Here is a 26690-nt window from a genome sequence, read left to right on the forward strand (position 1 = left end):
ATAGACTATGCAGAGAGCAGTTAGGCTACGGAGATCATGGCAAAGGATTATCAGGAGAAGCTGTCGTTGTAGTGATTGAGGTTGGTGTTTATTTCTGCTTTCATATGCTCTGCCTAAAAAAACAAAGGCAGTCTACATTTGCTAAGTGAATCAGGATGCTGTGTGGCGTGCTTCATGAAAACATTAAAATCCATGCTGCCTCAGCAGGACGGGGATGGAGTTCTTGATTCATGCCCATGGAACATTTCTGCTGAATTACAGATCTGCAGCGCTTTATGTGGAGGCATCCCAGACTGCTTTTACTTCTGCATAATTCAAGATATAAAGACTGTTTATTGCTGCTAAACTGTGTAAGAAGGCAGAGGACAGAGAAATCGCTCTACGCCTTCATTATGTTAATTTAGAAATCAGACATTCCTTTTTCTTATGTGTGTTTTTGTTAAAAATGCTTACTAATTGATTGACTGCTGGCCTTCTGATTTTTCCTCCAATCTTCCCTCTGATCCATTTGCTGCTTCTCCCCATTTGAGAAACCTTAAGCACAATATGCAAATTTTATATTTTTGTAAAACACTACGTTGGTGCAGGTTGAAGGATATAGTTTCCCATAAAGAGAAAAGATATTGGAGAAGAGAGGGAGGAGGATAAAGAGATATTTTGTCAAAAGTGTTTCTCCATCCCATCAAAGCCTGTTCAAAGTCGTCATTGGCACCAAGTTACTCTGGCAAACATCTCTAGAAGTTGAAAGCAGTGCAGATACCAATGCCATCAAATCAAGAGGATTAATTGCAACTGGGAAACCATTAAGCTCAGAACTGGAATCACAGACTGGAGCAACAAAATGGAGGAAAAGCTGGAGGATTGCCTGTGAATGCACGTACACATTCATATATGCCATTATCCTTCCTTCTTTTGCTTAGCTGTATACATATGAAATAAGACGGTGAACGAGTTAAAAACAGGCAAGCTCTCTGACTCAGCTGTGCTCAGCATGCAATGTCTGACACACCAAGAAGCTTTAACAGAACAGGCTCTGAAGCCACGCTGTTTGGTTTAAATATTGACTCAGTCACTCAGTAACTGTGCCCTTGAGTAAGCAGCTTGACCTCTGTTCCTCAATTTCCTTATTTATAAATCTGGCATGTACCTACCTCAGAGAGTTGTGGGGAAGATTCAGGGAACAGTGCCTGGCAGAGGGTACACATATAGTAATGCTAGCTAGACAGTAGTTTCTCAATGAATGAGTCTATCAAATAGAAATATTGCTATATTTTCCTACCTAAAAATAGTGGCTTCAAGGATCAGATGAGTCCTAAAATAATGTTCAAATTTAAGCCTTTATTACTATGTGTAGTACACAGCGGTTATGCAAATATTTTTCCACTTAGTGATTATGCTTATCTACAATGTTTCTAGGTGCATTTGTGTTATTTACTGAGGAGGATGGGAGAGGATACTGAAAAGTACACTTTACATTTTCTACCCTGGAGGGAATTAGGAAATATGACACACAGGCATGAAAAATTAAATACAAGAGTTAGAAAAAAAGAAAATTTAAAAAGTACTCAAAGCAATATGTATATATATTTTTAAAAAGCTTTGGGGGGGGGGTGTAGAAAATGTTGTCTTTACTTGAGTAATCCACACCTGTTGACTGAGTTATTTATAAGAAAGAGAAATCAGTTTTAACCAGGATGGGCAGAAAAGAACTCAGAGACTGACTGGGTTGAAGCAGATTCTCCAAGATTATGTAAACCACAGACAGATGGAGGAGGACAAGGACATTCCAACAAGGAGAAATGATGAGGACACAGAAATAGGCCTGGAAATAACATCATCAGGGAGTAGTTCTTAGAAAGAAAGAGGGCCCATTGTATGGAGCTGGCTTAGGCACAGGCTAGAATGAAAGGAAAGAATAGACAAAGACTAACCACCTAAGCAAGCTTTGTAATGCCATCTTTGGTTTCTACACTTGGCTTTGAAAAATGTAATTCTTATTCCCAGGAATACAGAGCAAAAGGGAAAAATAAAATAAATACCAGTCAGAAGCTTTAGATATTTTCTATTCTTTTCTTCCTCAGTAAGGAACTAGAGCTTCCCTGCTAAAGATGTGATAAAAGTCAGTCCATTAATAGAACTTACTTAAGAATCAGTATTAATAAAGAATGTATTTGGGCTGTAGACACACACTTTTTAAATAACTTATATTAACCTCATTTTCCTATCTCTTTTATGATAGCAATTTTTTTCCAGAAATGTTTTCAGAGAAGTCATTTACTGGCACTTAATTACTAATATTTAATCAATTCAACATTCCTTTTTCTTTAGAGTGCATTAGGTTTCTATTATGATATTACACATTCTAATAAAATGTGGTTTTCTGCAAAGGTCCTCATTGTCAGTCTCCTCAAAGCAAAGTTTATCTGGACTATTAGACATTCTCTCTGCTTTGGTTGCACCAAATTAGATTAATTATTTATACCTGAGGCCTAGTGCTTCAGAACTTGGACACCCCACTTAACATTTCTCTAGTGAATTATTAAGAGTCTTATTTTTAAAATAAAATCCTCATTTCATAGTCTGTTTGATTGAGGTTAAACACAATAGTCGAGTGATTCTTGTATTAAACAGTCCAATGTCATAAGATTTTCTCCTGGGTTTTATGTCAATAAGCACATCTGAAACAAAGGAACCTTTCATTAAGAATACTCTCACAGGATAGAAGGGCAAAGGACTTCTGACTTGAAAACTGTCTGGCATTAGTCTGGGCAGAATTATTAAAATAACGGACAAGTCATGAAGAGTATACGGATTCTACTGTTTATATATCAGGAATAATTAGACATATAAAAAGGTCCATGGGGGCTTTCTAGTTCTTTCTCTTATTCTACAGATAAACAGAGATTAACAGCCTACAGATAATCTTTAGCTCTTAGTGACTTGCTTTGTTCCAACGGCTACTTTCAGACATCGGTCAAAGGTATCCTGAAAGCAGTAAAACAAGGCATAAGCACTGAAATGGTCAGGGCTCTGCAAGCAACAAACTCCACTCTGGCTGGTTTATGCAAGAAAGGGCTTTCTTCAGGAATATCAGTAGTGCACAGAATTTCCAGGAAGGCCAAGGAATCAGGTGAATCTACTAAGCAGCCAGAAACAACGTCCAAATGCACCACAGGGAAAGGTACACTTGGCAACCCCATGCAGTGTGAAAAAACATGACACAGTTTGCAACTGTGAGACTCGGGAGAGTTGCCAGTTCTTTCAGCTGCCCTGAAGAGCTGGACATTTCCACCACCATCTCTCCACAGAAAGATATCTATACAAACATGCACATCATTGACGTTCTCCATCTCATCCTATACAAGAACACCTGATTGGAGGAAACCTCAAAGATGACTAGAAGAGTCAGTTATTTGATTTTTATCTTAGGTAAGTAAGACTTAAAAAGAAATTCCTCAAACATTAGAAAACACGACAAATGGGCCGGGTGCAGTGGCTCATGCCTGTAATCTTAGTACTTTGGGAAGTGGAGGCAAGAGAATTGTCTGCATCCAGGGATTTGAGACCAGCCAGGGCAACTTGGCAAGATCTCGTCTCTACAATAAATCAAAATCAAAATCAAATTAGTCGGGCATGCTGGCACATGCCTGAGGTTCCAGCTACTTGAAAGGCTGAGGCAGGAGGATCGTCTAAGCCCAGCAGGTTGAGGCTATGGTGGCTGTGATCATGCGACTATACTCCAGCCTGGGCAACAGAGTAAGACTCCAACTCAAAAAAAATAAAATAAAAAATAAAACCATGACAAATGTCCAGTGTCCCAAGATTAACAGGGCTTCTCAAACCACCCTTGATTTCCAGATCAGCATCTGGAAGGCAAAGGAAAAGAATCTTTCCCTAATTGCCCACCTCACCCCATGACGCCCAAATTTGGCTGCTAACATTTGTATGACTCTGGTACACTTTATCAAGCAGAAACTATATTCTCTCTTTCTGCTCCTAATGATCAGTCAGTGACAAAACTGATTTGGTACTGACCAGGAAGACGAGAACCTTCTCCTCCTCACTGCATTGACTAAATCTCTTGATCTTCCTGAGTTTTCTAATTCCAGCACTCTCCTGACTTTCTGGTGAGATTAAAAACAAGGACAGTGCCTGGCATGCAATGCCTCAAAGTTAGAATCTGTCCACTGCTTGGCTTTAGGGCTTTAATTCTCAAAGTCATTGAATTATTTTGAGTAGGCTGTTTACCTTGATGTGAGCAGAATTAGCCTAAGACACTAAGCCTTTATGGCAAGTTTTATTGTCCAAGGCAAATATAACCTGTTAAGATTTACAGGCTTTATTAACAGCAATAACCATTTTATAGCCAACATCAGTAAATCAGGGTTTATTGAGAACTCTACAATTTTAATCTGTGGAAAACCATTAAAATGTCGGATTTTCATTGGACATAATTTCTAACTTTTATGAAAGATAGATTTTCCATTTAATTAGGGAGTATAAAAAAGTGCAGTGTGGGATAATGATTTGTTTTGAAAAGAGCAAATTGGTTTTAGCTAAACAACAAGTGTCAAACACTAATGTCACTATCCTTAGAACTGCCCCCAAAGTTAAGGTTAAAAATAACTGTAGTGACAAATTAGTTCTAATATAGCCAGTTATTAAGATGAGCTCATGGAGTTTACAAAAGTTTGAGTTATCTACATTTCAGGTATTTTGTAAAAAATGTGTCTGACCTATTATGTCATCCAAACCATGGTCTAAATAAGTCTAGTGAGAACCTTCAAGATCACATAACATTTTTCATAAAGTGTTATAGTAACAATAATACCATTCCTAAAACACTTTACTGGTGAAAAGGTGAACAAGCATTGCTAGTCACTAGCCTCTCTTCATAACCATTATATTTCTCCAAGAGATAGATTATAAGAGAGGGGAGCAAAAAGTTTTTTGATAAGTGTTTTTGTCATGTGATGACCTTGAAAGACAAGAAGAGAGTTCACCAGCTGTAAAGGCAGAGCACATGGACAGCCAGGGGTAAGAGGTGGTCTTAGCAGCTATCTCCCCATAGAACTGAAAACATGTTAGATACTACACAAGTTTTCTGTTTAAATCTGGTTCCTACACATAATGGGGCCTTACATCTTTCTCTGAGACTCAAAGGTGCATGAGGTTCATGAAATGTTAAAAGAGGAGGAACAACAGAAATAAAAATAATTTCTACTATTTATTTTGTATTAGAAACTGTGCTGAATGTTTTTGCATATTTGTGGGTTTTGTTTTTTTTTACACTCTTTGCTTTAGAGCAATCCTAAAAGAAAAATATTTTTTTCCATTTCCAGAGGAGGAAGCTGAAGCTCAGAGTGCCTAGTAAATTGCATTAGGAAGTACTAGTCAGAGTCTGATCCTGAATTTCTTTGACTCCAATGTTCATTCTTTTTCCCATCGTGCCACCCTGATAATCCTTGGTTCTGTTTCTACCATTTCCGTACCCCACTGAGGTCTACTAGGAAACAACGCTGTGACACTTGCATGTACCTTATCAGAGTAAACCTAGGGCCCTTCTTGACAATGTGATCTGTCGGGGCCACAACAAAACATACAGAAAACTGAATGATAACTCTTAGTTCTCTCGCTTCCCCTTCTGTATGTTTTCTCCTTCTACATGGCCTCTGCTGTGTAAATTTAGACATCAAGTACCTTCCACCTCCTAGAATAGCATCAAACCCAGGCTCCTTGGCCTTGGAAGAACAGAAGACTCCAAAGATGTCCTGCTCCCAGCTCCTTGTCTCTCCTGGCTCCCAAACCCTCCTACTCTCAGAGTTCTATTCTTAGTTTTATTATTAGATTACCTATTTCAAACTAACAGACACAGAATATACAACATATTTAGGATTAAAATATGCATTAGAAAGGAGTTTAATCCAAAAACGGTATCTGTAAGGGAAGAATGTTAAACAGCACAGAAGGCTGATATATTATTGGCCTGGTGGCTCCCAACCTTAAAAAAGCCTTGGGGAAACTAACCTAACCTACAGTCCCATTAAAAAAAAAACAAAAACAAAAATGATTAGAGAAAGGAAAGTTTTAAAGTTTTGAAGTTAGATTGGCCTGACACTCGGGGTCTTGGCTCTTGGTGCTTCCTAGTAATCTGTAAGCTTAGACAAATTGATACAGGACAGACATGAAGACAGGTAGAGTTTTCCTGTCTCATAGTATTCTTTTGTCAAGTAAATGAAATAATAGAGAGAAACTACTTAGTGTACCTGGCACATGGAAACATTCCATAAAGGTTATACTCTTGTTGTACAAACTGCCTTCTCTGGTGATATAAAGGAGTTAGTTGCCAAGAAAGTTCTGTCTTGCAGAGAGATGGCTACTACTGTACATGTCTTGTGCCCCCAAGGTGCCTTTCAATGTGTCAAGTAGGAGACCCCCTATTTTACTGAGGGACAAAGTCAGCTCATCACCAGTGCCTCTGCCAGCCCCATCTCCTTCCATTGATGGCCCCATGGGTTCCCAGGAGTTGAGCAGGAAGGGAACCAAGTGGAGGTGTGGAGAGGGTAGAACATGGCCTGCTCAGGGAAAATTACTTTGACGATATTTCATAGTGACAGTTACTTGACTGACTAATTTCCAAGCCTAGTTCCCAATTACTGCCATACTGGAGCGTCCTTAACTATGGGATCCTCACATCATTGTGCAGTCAGTAAGCACAATGATACACTTTCAGTGATCCAAAGACCACACAACAGGCATTGCCAGACATCTCCACCCTAAGGGAAACCCCAATTGCAGAAAGGCATGAACAGTCTCACTTTCCTTCTCTATCTTTGTCCTTTCTCAGCTTTCCTCTCTCATCCTGCCTTCCCCCCAACAAAAACACAGATGTTGGTGGCCATAACTTACTGTGCAAGCTATTGCTGCAAGTCAAAGAGCTGTAGATATTGGTGCACAGATACAGGTAGTGTCCAATCATGAAGAAATGAATTTCCAAATTAACACCAGTGTTTGGAACTGGGATGCTATTCTGCATTAAGATGATGCTGTGAATGTTTGTTAGGCCTCACAGTAGCTCATTTAACCCACAATGTAGCTGAATTTCATCTACAACACAAAATTTAGAAACCAAAGCTTTTGCCCACTCTCAGAAGAATTTGCTTTAAACCATCCTACAGCCCCAGCTGCTCCTTGGAATGAACCTCTATTTAATTTCAGCCTCTCTAGGTCTAAAATTTATTCCTAAAAACATATGCACTATTAAAATACAAAGTTATATGAAGCCAAAGTAGAATAAGAATTATACTGGGCTGAAGAGAAACCCCCAATATTCATGTCCATCTGGAACCTAGGATTGCGACCTTATTTGGAAATTGGGTCTTTGCAGGTGTACTGTGACCCAGAATATTACAATGGAGTCATACACAATAGAGTTCACCATAATATTCAATGGCTGATGTCCTTGTATAAACAGGGAAATTTAGACACACAGAGAACACAGTGAGGAGTCAGTCATGTAAAGATGAGATTTAGGCAGAGAGATTGGAGTGATTTATTTACAAGCCAAGAGACACAAGGGTTGCCAGTAACTAGCAGAAGCTAGAGAGAAGCATGGAACAGATTTTCTTTCAGAGCCCCCATAAAGAAGTAACCCTGCCAACACCTGGATTCCAGAACTGGAGGGGAATGCATTCCAGTTGTTTTAAGCCTCATAGTTTGTGGTAATTTGTCACAGCAACCCCAGGAAACTAATAAAGGAAGTGAATTGCCTGCAACTTGGAAATATGCCAGTAGGGTAGGTACCAGAAAAGAAAATTTACCTTCTGGAATGTCTATATTGTGTTCTGTCCTTTGTTGCTCAACAACTCTCCCAAATACATTGTCACTGACATTGGATTGTGCTGCTACCAAAAATTCTTCATATCCTGCTCTTTTCTTATGGTTACAACTGAAAAGCACCACCATCAGAAGCAAGTGAAGAAAGAGTATGATGAAGTCAATTGGCAGAGCACATTTGCCTTCATGAACAGGATGCTGGGGCAAGGAAGATGGCAGAAAGTACAAGAAGCTGCATCCAAGTTTCAACCCAAGCTCAGCCTCTACAAATAACTACATGGATGAGGATGCTACTAACTTCCTAGAAGTTGGCCCTTTCTCCCATAGGACATCCCTCTATAAACCACGGCCTCCAAGTCCTTGTAATTCATAAATTCCCTGCAATCTCTCGTAAGATGCTTCAATGTGCATGGGTGGAAGTGTGGGTGTGTGTATGCTCATGTACACATTTACGGACCAAAGTATATTTTTGCTTTTGGCTGTTACCTTATAGATTGCACATCCTTTATTCTTTTCTCTTTTGTTCTTTCCTTTTTTAAAATTTATGTCTCCAAAAAGAAGGTAGGGAATGTTTCCCTCACTTGTGAGTATCCCATAAAGAGAGACAAAAACAAAAGTCTAATGGATTTCATATTTTGTTTGGGGCTAGTCCTGGTATAACCTCAAAAGGCAGAAAACTAGTTCTCATTTAGATTTCACACCTAGAGATGAGAAGCATGGTTTTGTTTAATTAATTTATTTTTAAAGTTGAAAAATATAAATCTACTCACTCTCATAGCAATTTTCAAGAATACATTGTTATTACCTATAGTCACCATGTTATGCAACAGATCATTGAACAAATTCCTCCTATCTAGCTGAAGTTTTGTACCCTTTGACCAACAACTCCCTAACCTCCTCTTCATCCAATTCTTGGTAACCACAATTCTATTCTACTTCTATGATTTCAACTTTTTTAGATTCTCCATACATGAAGGGGTACCCGCCCCCCAAAAAACATAATTATCTTTTGAAAGGCAGGTCCCTTAAAGTGTCGTATAGGCTTCTGCCACTAGGTGAGTGTTCTAGGAACCCATGGGCATCAATGTGCCAGCTAGCATTGTTCTGAGAGGCTGTGTTTTGCTTCAGTGACTGTTTTTTGAAGAGTCTTTCAACACATTTGCCCATTTCATGATGATGATTTACAAGCACACCTGTCCACATAATGCTGAGTGTTCGATTTTTTTTTTTCACCAAAAATAGCATGATACCCATACCCCAACCTTTCCATTCACCCAATCTCACCCCAAGAGACTTTTTGTTTGTTTGTTTGTTTGTTTCCCTGGATGAAAAAAGTCCTCAAAAAAAAAAAAACATTTTGCTGATGTGGAAGAAGTGAAACAAAAAACAGCAGAAGCACTAAAAGACATTCAAACTGACAAGTCCAAAACTGTTTGAGCAGTGGAAAAAGCATCTCGATAGGTGTATTGCATCAAAAGGAGAGTATTTTGAAGGTGACTAAAGTTTAAACAGGTAAGAATAAATACACAATTTGTTTTTATAAATACATTCTGGGGTTACCCCCGCCATAAGTAAAGTCATGTGATGTTTGCCTTTCTGTGCCTGGCTTATTTCACTTTACATAATGTCTTCCTGGTTCATCCATGTTGTTGCAAATGATAAGATTTCCTTTTTAAAGACTGAATAGTATTTCATTATGAATATATGCCACAATTTCTTTACACACTCATCCATCTTAGAATACTTAGGTTGATGCAATATCTTAGCTATTGCGAATAATGCTGCAATAAACATAGGAGTGCAGACATCTCTTTGGAATATTGATTTCATTTCCACTAGATATATAACCAGTAATGGGATTGTTTGATCATATTTTAGTTCTATTTTAATGTTTTAAAGGACCTCCATGCTGTTTTCTATAATGGCTATATTAACTTCCTAATTCCCACCAACAATGTACAAGGATTTGCTTTTTTTTTTCACACCCTTGCCAACACTTGTGATGTTTCTGATAATAGTATAAGAAGTACTATGTTATGTTCTGGGGATAAGACAGTAAAAAAAAAAAAAAGGAAACAAAAATTCCTTATTTTCTGTCTGGGGCAGACAGAAAATAAGCAAAATAAATACCGTTTGATTGTAAAAGAGATAAAAAGAAAATATAAAGTAGGAAAAACGTGTGGAGTAGAGAAGTAACATTCTCAACAGAGTATCCAGAGCAGGTCTCACTGAGCAGTGATATCTGAGCAAGACCTGAAGGAAGAAGGGACAAAGATTGTAATAGCTGGAGAAGAGCATTCTAGCAGACAGGCTAGCCTGTGCAAAGGCCCTGAGGTAGGGGCATGACTGGCATATCTGAGAGACAGTGAGGAGGCCAGGGTAGCTGTGGCAGGCTAAGGTGCAGAACAGCAGAAGGTGAGGTTACAGCAGGCCAGATTATGTTGGATATTGTAAAGCACTAAAATAATATAGACTTTTACCCTGAGCATTTTGAAGTACCTCTGGAAGAATCTGAACAGAACCCTTAAATGGCTATAAGATCTTAGGTACATCATTGATCTTCATCATCAGTTTTCCTATCTCTAAAATACAAAGGTTGCAATATCTAAGGCAAATATCTAAGTTTTCTTCTATTTGTAAAAATTTATTACTAGACATGTAGAGTATGCTAGGTATATCACTAATAAAAAACATCTGCTTTCTTTTTATTTCACCCCTCTCTCCTGCTGCTGAAGTTGCCAGCAGTGAACTATACAGAAACATGGGTGTACCAGAAGACTATTTCACATAGTTGGTATAATAGAACCTAGATGTTTTTGTGCATAAAACATTTGCAAATTTGGATTTTGGAGAGATGGGCAGTGCCTGTAGAGATCTGCTGATACTTAAGATTCCCAGGAGCACAGGATCATTGAACAAATTCCTCCTATCTAGCTGAAGTTTTGTACCCTTTGACCAACATCTTGACATGTTCCCTTGCACGCTTAATCTCCTGTTTGAGAAACCAGAGCACACTCTTTGTAGGAAACAAGAAGGAGGCAAAAGAAGATCAATATTTTTTTGTTCCACATTAAATAAAAATTTAAAAATAAGCATTTTTCTTTCTAATCATTTCATATCATGCATGGAGAGTTCATTTTAATTTTCAAGTCCGTTTACTTCATTTTTGTGAACCATTTGAGTTTTGAATAGATCTTTCTGTCCAAATATGAAAGTGTGTGTGTGTGTCTGTGTGTCTCTGTGTAATGTGTGTGTGTTTCCATTCTCCTTTCTTTTCTCTCTTTCTTTGTCCTTCCAATTATAAAATCCCAATTTACTAAAGTGTGAGGCAAAGGCTCATGCTTGTTTTGGTTTTGTTTCTTTTGTATCTCTGCTTCTCAGTGAATAAACAATAGCTCTAAAGGCCAGTTTCCTAGCTTTCCATAGATGAGCCGAAACTGGGCCATCTATTGCCAAACTCAGGCCTAACTTTATAAATTTATAATTCTATCAAGCATGCCTTGTGCTTTTCTTTCTTCAACAATAACCATATTACTAATCCATCAGACCATCTTTTCATTATAATTAAAATATTTAGTGGTGGCTCAAGTCTGCAATCCCACCACTTTGGGAGGCCAAGGTGAGAGGATTGTCTGAGCCCAAGAGTTCGAGACCAGCCTGGGCAACATGGTGAGACCTCATCTCTACAATAAATCGAAAAATTAGCCGGGTGTGGTAGCACATGCATGTAGTTCTGGTTACTTGGAAGGCTGAGGCGGAAGGACAGCCGGAGCCTAACAGATCTACACTGGGGTGGCTATGAGCATGCCACTGCACTGTAGCCTGGGTGACGGAGTGAGACTCCAACTCAAAAAAAAAAAAAAATTTAGAAAGCCTTCCCTATTACCAGAGTGTGTTATCAGTGACAACTTTATTCTAATAGTGACTCTGGATTCTAGACACCTCACTGTGAAGTGCAGCTTCATCACGTTTTGTATACCTAATGCCAACACAGTGCCGAAAACACAACAAACGTTCAATGAATGAATGCTTATTCCACAAACAAGTAAACACTGTGAAACTTGGCACTAGGGACTGACGACCCCCTTCCCTATACATTTTTTCATGCAACTTTGCCTGTTAAAGCTCAGATATAATCCATAAGCCAATGTGCCTAGCGGAGTGCCCTTACTGAGGACAGAGAGAATGAAACCCATATGACCTGAGGTCTCCTGAAGCAAGAAAACAGATCAAATCCTATACCCATGCTGATTAGCAAGGAAGTTCTTTTTCTAGCTTATTCCCTTCTTTGATTCATCATTATCTTTAGCCACTGGGACCAGGAAGCATGATCCCCAAACACAGGCTCTTTTCTTGTCCCCTTATGGCCACCCAGGACCTCGTGCTGCCTTTTAGGAACAGGCCTGGTTCCCTGCTGTGATTGGTATCAAGAACCCATCTTACCTCAGCTGCAGGGACTCCCTCCGGTGGGCGGCAATGCAGCACAATCATGCCTTCAATGGGAACCTCCCTTCCTTGTGGATCTTGTTCAAAGTTTTTCCGTAAATCTGCAAAGAAGTATGAGATAGATGATACTTTGCTCCAAGGCCAGTGTTATTCACATTTGGTCCAAGTACAATAAAATAGCAAGCTTAATGTCACAACATATATACACACCAATAAGTCACTTGTTTCAGAAGTTCCAGGATAAGGGAATCATTTTTCCTAAATATGCATAAACACATTTGAAATAACCTTGACAAAACAGTTCCTGACGTTCTATAATAATGTGAAGAATGAAAGAATTAACTAGGGGAGTAGAAAAAAAAGAACACCTCATCATTTCATGCCAGCATTATCTGCTAAGCATCTGATGAAATACTTGGCCTAATAAATTGCCATCTACAGCTATTATGCAGTTGAGATACACATGATTTTTTTTTTATTAACTAAAGAATGCATTATTAATCTGTAACCTCTGCCATTCCCTTAACCCTCTAGGGAGCTCTAGAAGACAGTAATAGAGTGAGATTACCTATTAGTCTTTTTATTTGTAGCCAGGGAGAAGGGGTGACACTCAACCACAGCAAAATCTATAGCTTATCCAACCAAACATATAATTAAAAAACGCAACACCCTCCAGTCAAACAGCAATGCTGAGTATTTGGGTAGTGCCCTTCATGGAGGGCTCCAGGTACTTTTGCAAACAAGCTGCACTATTAACCTTTTATTCATGGCAGGGTGACACTGGGAGAGGTTAATTGGCTTGCCAGTGGTCACAGAGAGCATCCGTGCCAATGATGCACTAAGCTTCCTGATACCTAGGCAGATTGCTAACCAGAAAAGCCTTCTGGGGAAAAGGATACCCATGGACAGTTCAGAAAGACAGAAAGAGATTCATTTGCATTCCTTTCCGAAGAATATGCTTCATTAAAAAAAAAGGTGGGGAGATGGCCTTCATTCTTTGGAGGTGTCATAACAACTTTGATAATCTTGTAGCATGAAGTTAATTCCTGCTGTCACTCGAAAGCACAGGATGGTAGAGCAAAGACAGGTTGTTTACAAGTCTTCCTCGATGTAAAAGAGTTTTCTCTCCCTCCCTAACAATGTATTTTTCTTCCAATGGAGTATCTCAAATTATGGGCCATGAATTTATTGATTTAATTTTCTTCAGTGCTTACAATCACATGAAATATGTTCCCTGTAAAGAGCAGAGCTCCAGAATCAGTTACATCTTTATAAATTGTATAAATACATTAAACTTGCTTTTAGCAAGTCAAAAACACTCAATGAATAACAAGCACAGCAAGCTAAGGATTCACTTTACTCTGAATTTGACTCTTAATGCTTTCCCTCCCAGAGGCAACCAGTAGCTTTTGTTAGTAGCAGTGCTATATATCCGGAGGTCTTCATGAGTATATATGAGGTGAAGGATCTTAAAAAGACAGGACCTGCAGGCAGGTGGCAAGATTCATTCTCTAATTCCTCTGCTGTCCCCCGAGTTGTAAACCCAGCTTCCTTCTATCTGTTAATTGCCACCGCCCATCCGATTCAGGACTTCTGACTCCAAGGGTGATGGTGGTCACATCACTGACAACAAAACTGTGACTGAAGGTTCTGAGTAAACCCAGAATGAAAAAAATCTTATGTTTCCTCACAACTCGTTCAAACATCTACTCTGCTGTCCTACAAAGGATCATCGGGTCAAAAATCTTCTCCGAACAACTCGGTTATTCATCAGAACTATATCAAAATTAATCTATCACAGAGTGAGAGAGTAACTCCAACATAAGGTATCAGTTTGCTAATGAAAGGAACTGTGTTTTTTGTGGCTTATTTTGTTAGGAATGTTTGCCTTTTTTTTTTTCCTTTCCTTGATTGATTTGTTTTCCAAAGGAAGTCTCACTCACTGTAGCTAAATGGTGACTGCAGTTCTGACAACACCAAAAAATCTACATTTAACCAGATCAAGTATAGAAGAACAATAGTGGAATTCTATCTTCTATTTCCTGTTTTTGCTCAATAGCAATGGAAAAGGTAACAAATACCTAGTTTATGGTTACCTCCACACTTTACTACATTAACTGTATTAGCAGGAGACAAGACAACTGGAGTGAAGTCATTTTTCCTCCCCATTCCCAGCCTCTGAGTAGAATAGGTAAATATAAATATATAAATAAATGTGTGTGTGTGGACATGTATGTACTTATATACACATATGCTATAGACATATATATGTAAAACCCTGTTAATTCCTGGGGCCTAGAAAAATGTATTACCTGTGAACGAGAAACTTTGGGAAATTTCTAGTAGATCTCACTCCTATAGGATAAAATTAAAGACAAGTCTAACCCACCCTGATACTCTTCCCAAATGATATTTAAAATCAGTGGAAGAGTCCCAATAAGAAGCACATTTCACTCCCCAACATGGAAATAAAAAGACTGGAGATTAGAGGCTATTGGGGGAAGGAATAGGGAGCACCTGGGATGTCACATATCCGGATCCAACAGTGGTAACAGGCAGTTGACCAGGGACCAGACATTACCTCAAGTAAGAAGTCAAAGTATCACTGAATCCTGCCTATAGCTGATACTGGTGCCAGGACACTGACTTTTAAGGAGGGCAAACATATCAACATATTCTACTAAGCTTCTGAATATACTAGAAATTATGGAAATTAACTTCTTAGACACAGAGGTAAATGTTCCCAGCTCTACCAGTTCTTATCACAGGTCACCCAACCTAAGTAGTTTCTGAATGGGCAAGTTGAACACCAATCACCTATGTTAGTTTCAAGATTGAGACAGGAACTAATCCAACTTCTAATAGTAAGAAAAATATCCTCAGCCATATAAAAAGAATTATACTACAAAATGAGCAAACAAACCACAGAACTGAAAATAGATTTTTTCCTCTATAGAGATAAGAAAGAAGAGGCTTTTTTAAAAAAGATAATTTCTAATTTTAGTTCTGTAAAGTCAAAAGGAAATAGCAACTAAGACTCTAGAGTGGAGAGTTATAAATAGGATAACATCTGAGATCAAGAAACTGCCACTATGAAGGGAAAAAAATACTCATAACTGCTGAATTAGAAATATACATATGGAAACAGTAAACAGCATATTGAGGCAAAAAACTAGTGAAACCAGTGAAATCCTATCTATGAAATCCAGTCAGGAAAACAGAAAATACACCAGTTGGTTTAACAGAAAATAGTAGCCCAAGGAATTGAAGGACTTAACAAAGGGGGAACAGTAGGTGCCTTATGGGGACCCAGGATCTGGCAAAGGAACCCCAGCCCCAACCGCACAAATTATAGGTAGGCCTGTGGGTTGAGACATGGGAGATCATTGTGTTGGCAACCAGCATGGTCCAGTGTAGGAAAAGTACTCCAATAGAACTCTTATTGTTACTTGTTCAGGATGTTTTCCTCATTCGATCATTAGCTCTATGAAGGCAAGCTCTATGTCTAAGATGTTCATAACTGTACTTCCAGTGCCTATTGTAATATCGGATACAGAGCAGGTCCTTAATAAATACAGGTTGAATAGATAGATAAGAGGAAAGTGATAAAGTGGATAATGAGATTATTAGAAAAAGGGGTGAAATAAATGACAAAGATAATGTGGAGATAGAGAAATACAATATAAATTACAACAGTACTTTTAAAAGTACAGAACAAGCTGAAATAAAACAAAAATCAACTAAATAATTCTCTGAGTTTAAAAAAAAGAGCAGAATTTGCAAAAGATTCATTGGATACAAGTAGTACTCAAAGTAGATTTAAAAAGAAAAAACAAAAACAAAAACTCTAGCTATTTCCAAGTTGAAAGTGTGAATTTAAAAAAATTATGAAAATTTAAAAATAATTTTATAAGCATTTATGTGGAAAGTACATAAAAAAGTAATTAATAATGTAACAAAAAATCATGCTATGCCTCAAACTTTTTCCTATATTATCGTGTACTAGAGTACAATTAATCAAATTCTTTCTTTTGGTTTGACTTAAAAAAAAATAAAAGCACGGGTGCTAATTTTCCATTTCCAGACAAGTTATTACTCATGAGCGAACTAGCAACAATATAGACTCAGACATGATAGGGTCAAGAGATTGTAATCAGTCACATACCCTTCCTGAAAATATTATCTTTTAAAATTAACTAATGGAAAACAACTCAAAGTAATGAATTGGGTATTTGAATGTTGTAGTTAAAAAAAAACTGGCAATAGGGAATAAGACCACTTAAAACTTTTAAACCTAAGTACCTTTTGTTTTAACATCATTTTATATTATAAAGTAAAATTTAAAAATTCATGTAAACATCCAAAAAATATGGGAAAAGAAATACATAATATATCATAAAGATGCAGCCCTGGACTTAAACTGCTGGGTCATAGGTTCTAAACCTCCCCCAGGCAGTTGTGCACACTGGTGAGGAAGGTGAAGGTTGGTGTGTCTCTTTGAATTCTGGAAATGCCACTTACTAGCAATTTAACTCAATAATTAATCTGTCTTTGCCTCAGTTTCCTCACTTGTAATATTAAAATTCCTTTTGCATATAGTTTTAGGGAGGACTAAATGCTAATATATGTAATGTTCTTTTAAGAGTCCAGGTACATAAAAGGCTTCATTCTTAAAGGTCATATATTACTGGATCCCATTATAAAGCCAGGATGATTAAAATGGGTGGTTTTGTCATAAATCAGGCACAAATTAATTATAAGCTACAACATTTTTCAGAGACACTCAAATAAAAAGAATAATTTAGTATATGATAAAAACGATACATAAATTTAGTGGGAAGAGGTATTAAGATGATTGCCCTTTTGCAGAAAAAAATAGAATTGGATTGATGTTTCATTTTACACCAAAATAAATCCCAAATTAATAAGAAATATTTTTTACATGAAGTTTCAGCAGTAATAAAATAAAATATTTATTGAATCTTAGGAGGGGGAAGACCTTTCTAAACCTAAAATTAAAGACCCCTTAGAGAAATCATTGGTATATAGTATTTTGTCAAAATTAAAAATTATTTTTATCTAAAACATTAAAAGCAATATTATGTGCAGAAGGTTATCAACCTTAATATATAAAGAACCTTTACTAAACAAAATGAGAACAATGCACTCAATTAAAATGACAAAGGGACATGAAATGATTTATGAAAGAAGAGACACAAATGGTTAATAAAAGTATCTAAAGGGCCAATGAAAGGAGGGACCCTGAGACTCTTAGCATAGACTTAGCTTTAGTGCAACCATTCTGCCCTAGCGCAACCATTTTCACTTAAGCTTTATCCCCAACATACTTTGCTAAGCAGTTCGCACGGCCTGCATGTCCCTCTTAACCTACAACCATTAATCACCTTTCCAGAAACTGGTTCCCAGGACCAGTTTCCCAGGGTCAGGTCTTAAAATTCAGTGATTACTCAAACTCCCTTAAGCATGTCTTGTCCTCCTAATAATCTTTCTTCCAGGCATTAATATCAATACATTGCTATCAACCATCCATGATGATTTCCAATCTACCACCGGGAGGCATCTGTATATCACCCAACCTTGACAACTTCCAGTCTACCATACCAGGTCACAAGATACCAGTCCCTGGCAATATCAAGATGCAATACTTATGTGACTGCTATTGACAACAAAGAATCCAGCCCGGGACATTCCTGGGCCAAAATTCCTCCAGGCCCAGGACCCCCTTGTCTAAAAGACCTTAAATATATCCAACTTTCAGCCCATCTGTGAAAGGTGAACAATAAACTTTACTTCCTTCTGCTTCCTTCTTTGTTACAATCTTGTGTTATTCCAACAGCACCAGTCCACCTTGCCTCCGTTTATCCTTTCAGCCAATATCACTTTTTATTCAAGAAATATCAATTTTAAAACCATCAATATTTCTTTTCTCTTCCAAATAGGCTTAGTGTTTTGTTGTTGCTGTTTTTGTTTTTAGTGATAATTTCCAGAGCTACAAAGAGTACGGAGAACACAATAGACTTAAACACTGCTGGAAGTAAAGTAGTAAAAACCGGTATATGTGAAGAGCAAATTGTAATGTGTACCAAAATTACTTTAAAAGTTCATTTGTATAGGCATTGTCTGATGAATGGATAAATAATATGTGCTATATTCATGGAATCTTGTTTGTAATAAAAAAGGAATGAAGTATTGATACATGCCACAACATGGATGGATCTTAAAAACCCTGTGCTAAGTGAAAGAAGCCATTCACAGAAGAGCGCATGGTGTATGTCATTGATACAAAACATTCAGAATAAGTAAACACATATAGCCAGAAAACAAATTAGTGGCTGCGTAGGGTTGCAGTTGAGGAGGAGTAGGGAGGAGACTGCTAACATAAAAGCTCTTTGTGGGAATTTTTGGGTGTGATTAAAATATTCTGACTCTGGTGATGGCTACATAACCCTGAGAATAGACTGAAAGCTACTGAATTGTACCCTCTAAATAGATGAATTGTGTGGCATGTAAATTATATTTCAATAAAGCTACTATTTAAAAAGCTCATTCACATGATTAAATAATTATACTGCCAAAGTTTTCTAAGAAAATGATTAGAGAGCTACACAGAAAAAATGTATGTACAGTAATATTCAAATTATCATTTATAATGCTAAACACTTATTAGCAACCTAAATATTTTATAATCTAGGAATGGTTAATATTTTTGGTACATTCAGTGAAATACTATGCAGACAGTAAAACCATGAGCTTGTAGGTAAATGTTCAAATAAACTGCTAAATAAAGTAGTGTGGAATGAATAATCTCTATTTTTCATACTTGTGTTTCTAATAGGTAAAAACCATTCTCTCCCAAATGTAGTAATTATATTGTTATAAAATACATCTACTTCCAAATAGAAGTAGGTATGCCTACATTAAGAATTTGTTTTGGTAGCTGGGCGTGATAGCATGCACCTGTAGTTTCAGTCACTTGGAAGGCTGACACAAAAGGATTGCCTGAGCGTAGCAGGATGAGGTTGCGGTGGCCATGAGCGTGCCACTGCACTCCAGCCTGGGCAACAGAGTGAGACTCCAACTCGAAAAAAAAAAAAAAAAAAAGAACTCGTTTTGGTAGAAAACTTGTTCTCAATTTGTCTTCAGGTGTTTAGTAAATGTAAAACAGCATCCTCCACTCACTCCTGTTGCTGCTCATGGACCAGATATTGTGCCAGGCAGGGGGGACATTACTGATTATGACACAAGACCATCCTGACCTTCACATAGCATATTCTCTAGCAAGAAGAAAAGACATTAAACAAGAAATTAGGAGGTATATTATGGATGAGTGGTGAAATAGGGAAGTAGGAAGTACAATATAACTCTAGCACAGTGGGACCCATCTAAATCTAGTCATCCCAGGAAAGTTTCTCAGAGAGTTAAATCTAAGCTCAGGCAGAGAATCTTACAGGGGTACCTAATACATTTCAGTCCTCATTTATTGTTTCAAACCAGCTTCTACTGGCTTAAAGCATAACCCTCATGTCCTCCCCTTTTTACACACACACACACACACACACACACACACACACACACACACACACATATGCTCTCTCATTTTTTTCTTGCAAATCTCTGCAAAATGCTTGTCTAACTACCCCTCTTTCATAAGTTATCATATCACATAAGGACATTCTTTTATTAGACTTGTCTTCTATTCATATATACTGAGAGGATAGAGCATAAATAGATTTCCACCCTCTGATCTCACTCATAATCATGCACACATGGTCTACGGGAAGAAGACAAACAGTAATTGTCACATTATTCTGTATAAGGGAACTGAACCAAATTGCATACATATGCAGAAAAATTGAAGATTTTAAGATGTGGTTTAAAAATATAAAACCTTATTATCTGAAAATAGCAACTGGTGTGGGATTAGTATATATGTCATTATAGTTATAAGAAAAACTGTAAAATAAATTACTAAACATTTCAAAGATTTGCCACTGGATGATTATGGGTATATTAATTATCTCCTTGATCTGTTTCTGCATTTTCCAAAATTTCTGTAATGAATATGGATTACTTTTATAACCACCAAAAATAATGCCCCCCAAAAGATTCATCTTTTCTATGAGTTGTCAAGCATTTCTGTACTAGACCAAACTGAATCAGAAGCCAGAGAGAGAAGTACATTTTGTTTCATTTTATTGTACCAAGTTTCACTCCTACGATGTCTATCAAAGAAGGAAACGAGGATTATATCCTTCAAACTTTAATGAATTGTGAATTTTAAAATACTCATCTCTAATTTTGTTTTAGTCATGGGAATCTGCACATGACAGCAAAACTTTCCATTGATTTTGTTTATTGCCATATCTCTGGGACCTGGAAAGTACTAACTTAAATATTCATTGAATGAATGGACAAATATGAGCTCCCATTTCAATTCATCTGAATGATTATTATGAAATAACCTGTAACTAAGCCTCCAGTACTTAAGATGGTAGGAGAATCAAAAACCTGAGTAGATAAATGCAATAGACACTACAATGATGTTAAAGTAACACATATTCACTGTCGTCTTTACACACACATTGCGTGTGTGAATGATAGTTCTGTTTCTTCTTCACCCCGTCACCCTGGTCAGCTCCGCAGCAGAATGCCAACAAGGTCTACAATGACTAGAATCAAAGACGGCAGAAGGGAAGAGGCAGGAGAGGTGATGAAGCCAGGTACTTGGCTCACCTGTAACTTGTATAATCAGCAACAGGACCACCCAGAGTCAGCAGAACCTGCCAAGAAGTAGTACATCTGGGGCTGGGCCTGGGATGCAGCAGTCTCCCGGTCCTCACCCTATGCCCTGTTTGGCCTTTTTCTCATTTTCCTTTCATGCTACTATGTTAGAAAAGTCATTGTAGCACAAGAAAATCAATAAAAATTCAATTCCGAATAATAGTTCTTTGCAGCTCAGCAACACCAGGGAGTTATCGGCTCATTCAATGTTCTGGCAGTTAATGCAATGAAATAAAAATAATTTACTCATTCAAACCAAATCAGCCAGTGAAAAATCGTAGTCATTTTTTAAATAGTCATAGTCAAAGCCATTTGTTAAGATTGCAGGAGGATGGCACAATGTCCCATTAGTTGTCCAACTACACTGGTATTCAAATCAGCTTTGACCCTCTCCCACCCATATTTTTCTAAAGGAACAACAAACCATATTTGTCATACATAAAAAGAATTCGTATCTTAGCCAAATACAGATCACTTGGTGTAATAAAAGGGCTAGTTCACATGCAGAACAGATGCACACCAGCCAAATGGAAGTCAAGGCCTGGTGCGTACATTTGGTTATGCCTCACTCCTCCAACTCTAAACGGTTATGGCCTGAGAAGTCAGCTACAGGCTCCAGTTCCCAAGGGAAAGCATATAAAAGGCTTCTTGTCAGGTCAATTCTCTCCTTATTGAGATACTCTCTTGTATTTGGCGCATTATGTGTGCTTCTCTTACTGGCCTGCCTTAAACACTCTGTCTTGCTTAGATTTATGGATTCTGTACATTTCTTGGCTGATGAATGCATATTGATATCAGGCTGCTCCTTTCATTTCATGTTTGTTTGTTTTTGTGTTGTTTCTGTTTTGTTTTTGAGACAGGGTCTCACTCTGTCACCCTGGATGGAGTACAGTGACACGATCACAGCTCACTACAGCCTCAAACTCCTGGGCTCAAATGATCCTCCTGTGTCAACCTCCCATGTAGCTAGGACTACAGGCATGCTATCACCACGCCTGGCTCCATTTTTATTCTGCAGAGACTGGTTCTCGCTATGCTGCCCAGGCTGATCTCAAACTCCTAGTCTCAAGCAATCCTCCCACCTTGGCCTCCCAAAGTGCTGGGATGACAGGCGTGAGACACTGTGCCTGGCCCCAATTTATATCTTTATGTTAGATCTTCCAGTTCTGATTTCAGCTATGTTTCCTTGAGTGACAACTGGCACGAAACAACAACTTCACACACAGATTCCTATCTTTCAGGGTCATATATGGATGGCATCTTCCTAAAATCCCTGACTATTGCAACCATATCTTCTGCTGAGTAAATCTTGCAGCAAAAGTGAAGAAGGGCCACCTTTGGTCATAGCTGAATTGTCCTGGGACTCTCTATGCTCTTTCCTTCCTTGGTACCAGGTACTGAGCAGACTCTCTGCTCATTGGAACAGTAAAGGGTGTGATTGATGCCAGGGTCCTGTCATACTGAGGCTTTTCAAAGCTGCTTCCATGATAATAAGATAACTATGAGGCTGTGGTGAGATATTGTGTGCTATGTGATCCTTCTGTTAGTAAATGGCTATTATCAATATTTTATAACTAGCAACGTGTCTCATCTCATGTACATAAGTAGTGTTAGCTTGTCGGGTAACAGTGGTGTTGTCAAGGGAGCACTATGGTTGTCTCTACAATGCTTTGAGAACTAATTTAACCTGTTCTCTATTGTGCTACCCTCAACTCAATAAGTTCCATTGTGTTCAGCCTGTTTTATTACGACAAAAAATATTCATTCAGATTCCCTCAAGACATTGAGGACTTATTGAAAATTAGGGAGACAAAAATTCTAACGATGAATCTAGGACTGGTTGGAAACCAAGAAAGACCACAAGACCAGGCTTCAATGAAAGAATAAGGATCATAATACAACCATGTCTTAAAGAGATGGTAGCCAAAAAAGGGGATCAAGAGATCTAGTGTAATTCTCATCACTGTGTTATTTCTTGGTCCTCTCAGCACACAAAAGACCTCTGTTACTTCCACTCCTCCAAACCAAGTCCCTCACTTTGCTGTCTCAATGGTTTCAGCTTCTCCATTGCTCATACTCACTCATGGCTTCCAGCACCTCAGGGCCACTGCTGCCTGCTTCTCTTTTTTCCCTGTCACCTTTGGTTGCGAATACCAACTGCTGCTTCTCTTTTCAGATCATGTTATGCTCAGAGAAGCGAGAATCTACAACACCATAATGTCTTTAATCACTTTCATGTGAGTCTCTCATACTGAAGCAACTGATGCCACTAACCTGGCAAGGGCCACATTCTTGATCCCATGGATATGACCATGGCTCCTTGTAGTATACAATATGACCACCCGTGCCTATGAAGCCTCTCAGCACCACCTCACTCAGGAAAGGAATGATGGGTGAGAACCCTACAGAGGGAAATCATGCCTGCAGAAGGAGTTCTGAGGTTTGCTTTGTCTCCAAGTCCCACAGAAGGCACTTACAGCGTATTGACTGTATTGACTTGGCTGTGTCAATACATAAAGAACAGCTGAAGCTTGCCCTAAATAGATCTTAACAATCTTCAACAGGAAAAGTCATTAATTGAAAATACAGAAATTCTCTGCTCCTTTGTTTTTAAGGTATTAAATCAAATGAAAACACAACTGATAATGCACATTTCGTATCTTTTACATTATATTCCACCAAAAGCTATAGGGACAAAAATCTCTGCAAGTTCTACATTGTGTACATTTGAGAGTACTATTGTCTACTTGCTGTGTTAATGGGAAAATCGAGTCCTAGGTGAATGTAGGACTAGCCACTGAATCAAAGTGCTTTTGATGGAAAAACAAAACCAGAAGCAAAAAGTGCAATGCCAAAAAGCACTGACTGCACTAGGCAGCTCAGTTCCCAAGCAATATATTAAAAGGCTCATCTTTCTTTTATTTTAAAGATGGGGTTTCACTCTGTCACTCAGGCTAGAATGCAGTCTTAGCTCAGTGTAACCTTAGGCTCCTGGCCTTAAGTGATCCTCTTACCTCAGCCTCTTAAGTAGCTAGGATTACAGCCATGCACCATCACATCCAGCTAATTAAAAAAAATTGTAGAGATAGGGTCTTGCTATGTTGCCCAGGCTGTTCTCAAATTCCTGGTATCATGTGATCCTCCCATCTCGGCCTCCCAGAGTGCTGGGATTACAGGCATGCACCACCATGTCCAGACTACACCATTCATTTTTCTAGTGTCAGGATTCACTATTCTGCTATTGTTCAATTCCCACATCTCCTACAAGCAGCAATAGAGTTCCTTTGCAGTTCAGCGTCCTGATGGGCACTTGAATGCAAACGAACTCTACAGTTGATGGGACAGTTTTAAAAACAGCATAGACATGAAGAATCATCTCTGACTTTTCTGAATGCCCTCCAAGCCCTCCACAGGAAATTGGAGGGATGTGAACTAGCAATGAGTTTAAAAAGAAATGACCTAAATATAACCTTAAACTTCCACTACTCACCACCTCATTATAATTCAGTACCAGTCCTGGAGAGGGATGAAAGAAAAAAAAGCAAAGAAAAGAGTCAAAAAGAAAAAGCCAATCCAGCAACAAGAAGAAATATATTTTAACTGCATTATTAGTTTTTGTGGTTCTTTCTTACTCCCATGTCTCCCTGAGGCCAGGAAGGTCAATGGGGACAAGATGTGGTTAGTGTCATGAGCATGTAAACATTGAAATGTGCCACCAAATGTTTAGCACCTCCTGCATCCCACTAGACCTCATAGAGCAACTAAATAGAAAGAAGGAAACCACACTGTGCTTTATCTCAAGCCAAACTTGCCAGAACAGGAAGGATCTAAGGAATAATTATGGCCTGAAATTGTTCACCATTTTGGTTGCAAAAATCCCTATTTTATATTAAATCTTATAAGAAGACCTGATAAAAAATGCAGATAAAACTACATGACAAGACAGAGTCAACCACTTGGTCTAGGGGATGCTTTTCATGTAAAAAGAGTGATAAAAGGTTTCGAAATAGGAACAATTATAGGTATTTGAGGAAGACAAGAAGTCACTGTGGTTGCAAACATGATGGAAACATGGTGGTGAGGGGAGAGGAAGAGAGTTTGGAGGTTAATTCCTATGGGGCTAAAAATTGGGCATTTGGAAAGTCATTGGGAGAAGGCCAGTTACGGGAACAGCACTATTTGGTTTGCATTTTTAAAAAAGAATCATCATTCTGGCTGCTGAGTGGAGAATGGATTTTTAAGGCAACAGGAGTAGAAGCAGCAGAGAGATGATCACAGTAGAGAAATAATGCTTGCTGGTACCAGGTGGGGAGGTCAGATTCAGGATATACAATTATAAGGCAGAGGTGACTGGACTTGCTGGTGGGGAGGAGAATATGACTGAAGGAAAGGGAAAAATCCAAGATGACCCCTGGGTATCATTTCTTTCTGCTAGGACTTTCCAATTCCATTCTTTTAGTTATTTCAAAACATATGATAAATTACTGTTGACGATAGTCACCCTGTTGTGTTATCAAATACCAGATCTTATTCATTCTATCTATTATTTTTGTACCCATTAACCATGCCCACTTTCCCCACCCCCCTCCCCTGCTACAATGCTGATGGGGAGAAAACCAAGAGAGTTTTTCTTGGGACACATCAAGTTTGAGATGTCTGCTAGATATCCAAGTGCATGTGTCAGGCAGGCAGTGGATACAAAAGCTGAAAGACAAGGAACAATGTTAAGGCTGAGTGTAATCAGTATATAGACAGTGCAGAAAGCCATAGAATGGAAGATTTCACTGAGGGAGAGAATGTGGATTAAGAAAGGAAGAGGTTTTAAGATTGAGATGTAGAATTTTACAATATTTAGAGGTGGGAAGAGAAGGAATCTGCACAGGTAACTTAAGTGTGATCAGTGCGAAGGAGGAAAACCAGAAGACAGTAAAATCACAAAAGCATTCCAGCGTCCTCCTCCCAGCAATTGTAACTTCAATGATCACGAATGAAGCCCAGTATCTTAATTTTTTTTCTTTTTTAATTTTAAAGATGTGGGGTACAGGCCAGGCTTGGTGGTTCAGGCTGTAATCCCAGCACAATAGGAGACTGAGGCGGGTGGATTGCCTGAGCCTGCGGATTTGAGACCAGCCTGGGCAACTTGGTGAAACCTCGTCTCTACATTAAACCAAAAAATTAGCCAGGCATGGTAGCGCATGCTGTAGTTTTAGCTTCTTGGAAGGCTGAGGTGGAAGGATCGCCGGAGCCCACCAGATCAACACTGGGGTGGTCATGAGCATGCCACTGCACTCCAACCTGGGTGACAGAGTGAGATTTCAACTCAAAAAAAAAAAAAATGGTGTGGGGTACAATTCAGGGTTAAGTATATAAATATTCATTATACAGGTACCCTTTTTGAAGAGGTATACCCACCACCCCGGGGAGAATCCCACTACTTTTAATAGTTCCCCACGTGAGTACCATGTGCAGTAGGGGGGTTAGGAGTCACTTCAATAGCACACAAAAGCCGGGCTCGGTGGCTCAGCCTGTAATCCCCTGTCTTTGGGAGGCTGAGGTGAGTGGATTGCCTGAACCCGCGGGTTCGAGACCCGCCTGGGCAGCGAGAC

General features: G+C 38.6%; 1 protein-coding gene across 1 annotated transcript in view; it reads right to left on the reverse strand.

The window, feature by feature from the left end:
• The window catches only part of UNC5D (unc-5 netrin receptor D), a 240857-nt gene that overhangs the window by 183018 nt on the left and 31149 nt on the right, over nucleotides 1-26690 (reverse strand). Inside the window, exon 3 of the mRNA XM_021711370.1 lies at nucleotides 12280-12383. Coding sequence (XP_021567045.1) covers nucleotides 12280-12383 — 104 coding nt within the window. The remainder of the gene's footprint in view (nucleotides 1-12279; nucleotides 12384-26690) is intronic.

This window comes from Carlito syrichta, unplaced genomic scaffold (assembly GCF_000164805.1).
Source record: "Carlito syrichta isolate Samal-C Ts95f unplaced genomic scaffold, Tarsius_syrichta-2.0.1 Scaffold302094, whole genome shotgun sequence".
In the NCBI taxonomy this organism is placed as follows: domain Eukaryota; kingdom Metazoa; phylum Chordata; class Mammalia; order Primates; family Tarsiidae; genus Carlito; species Carlito syrichta.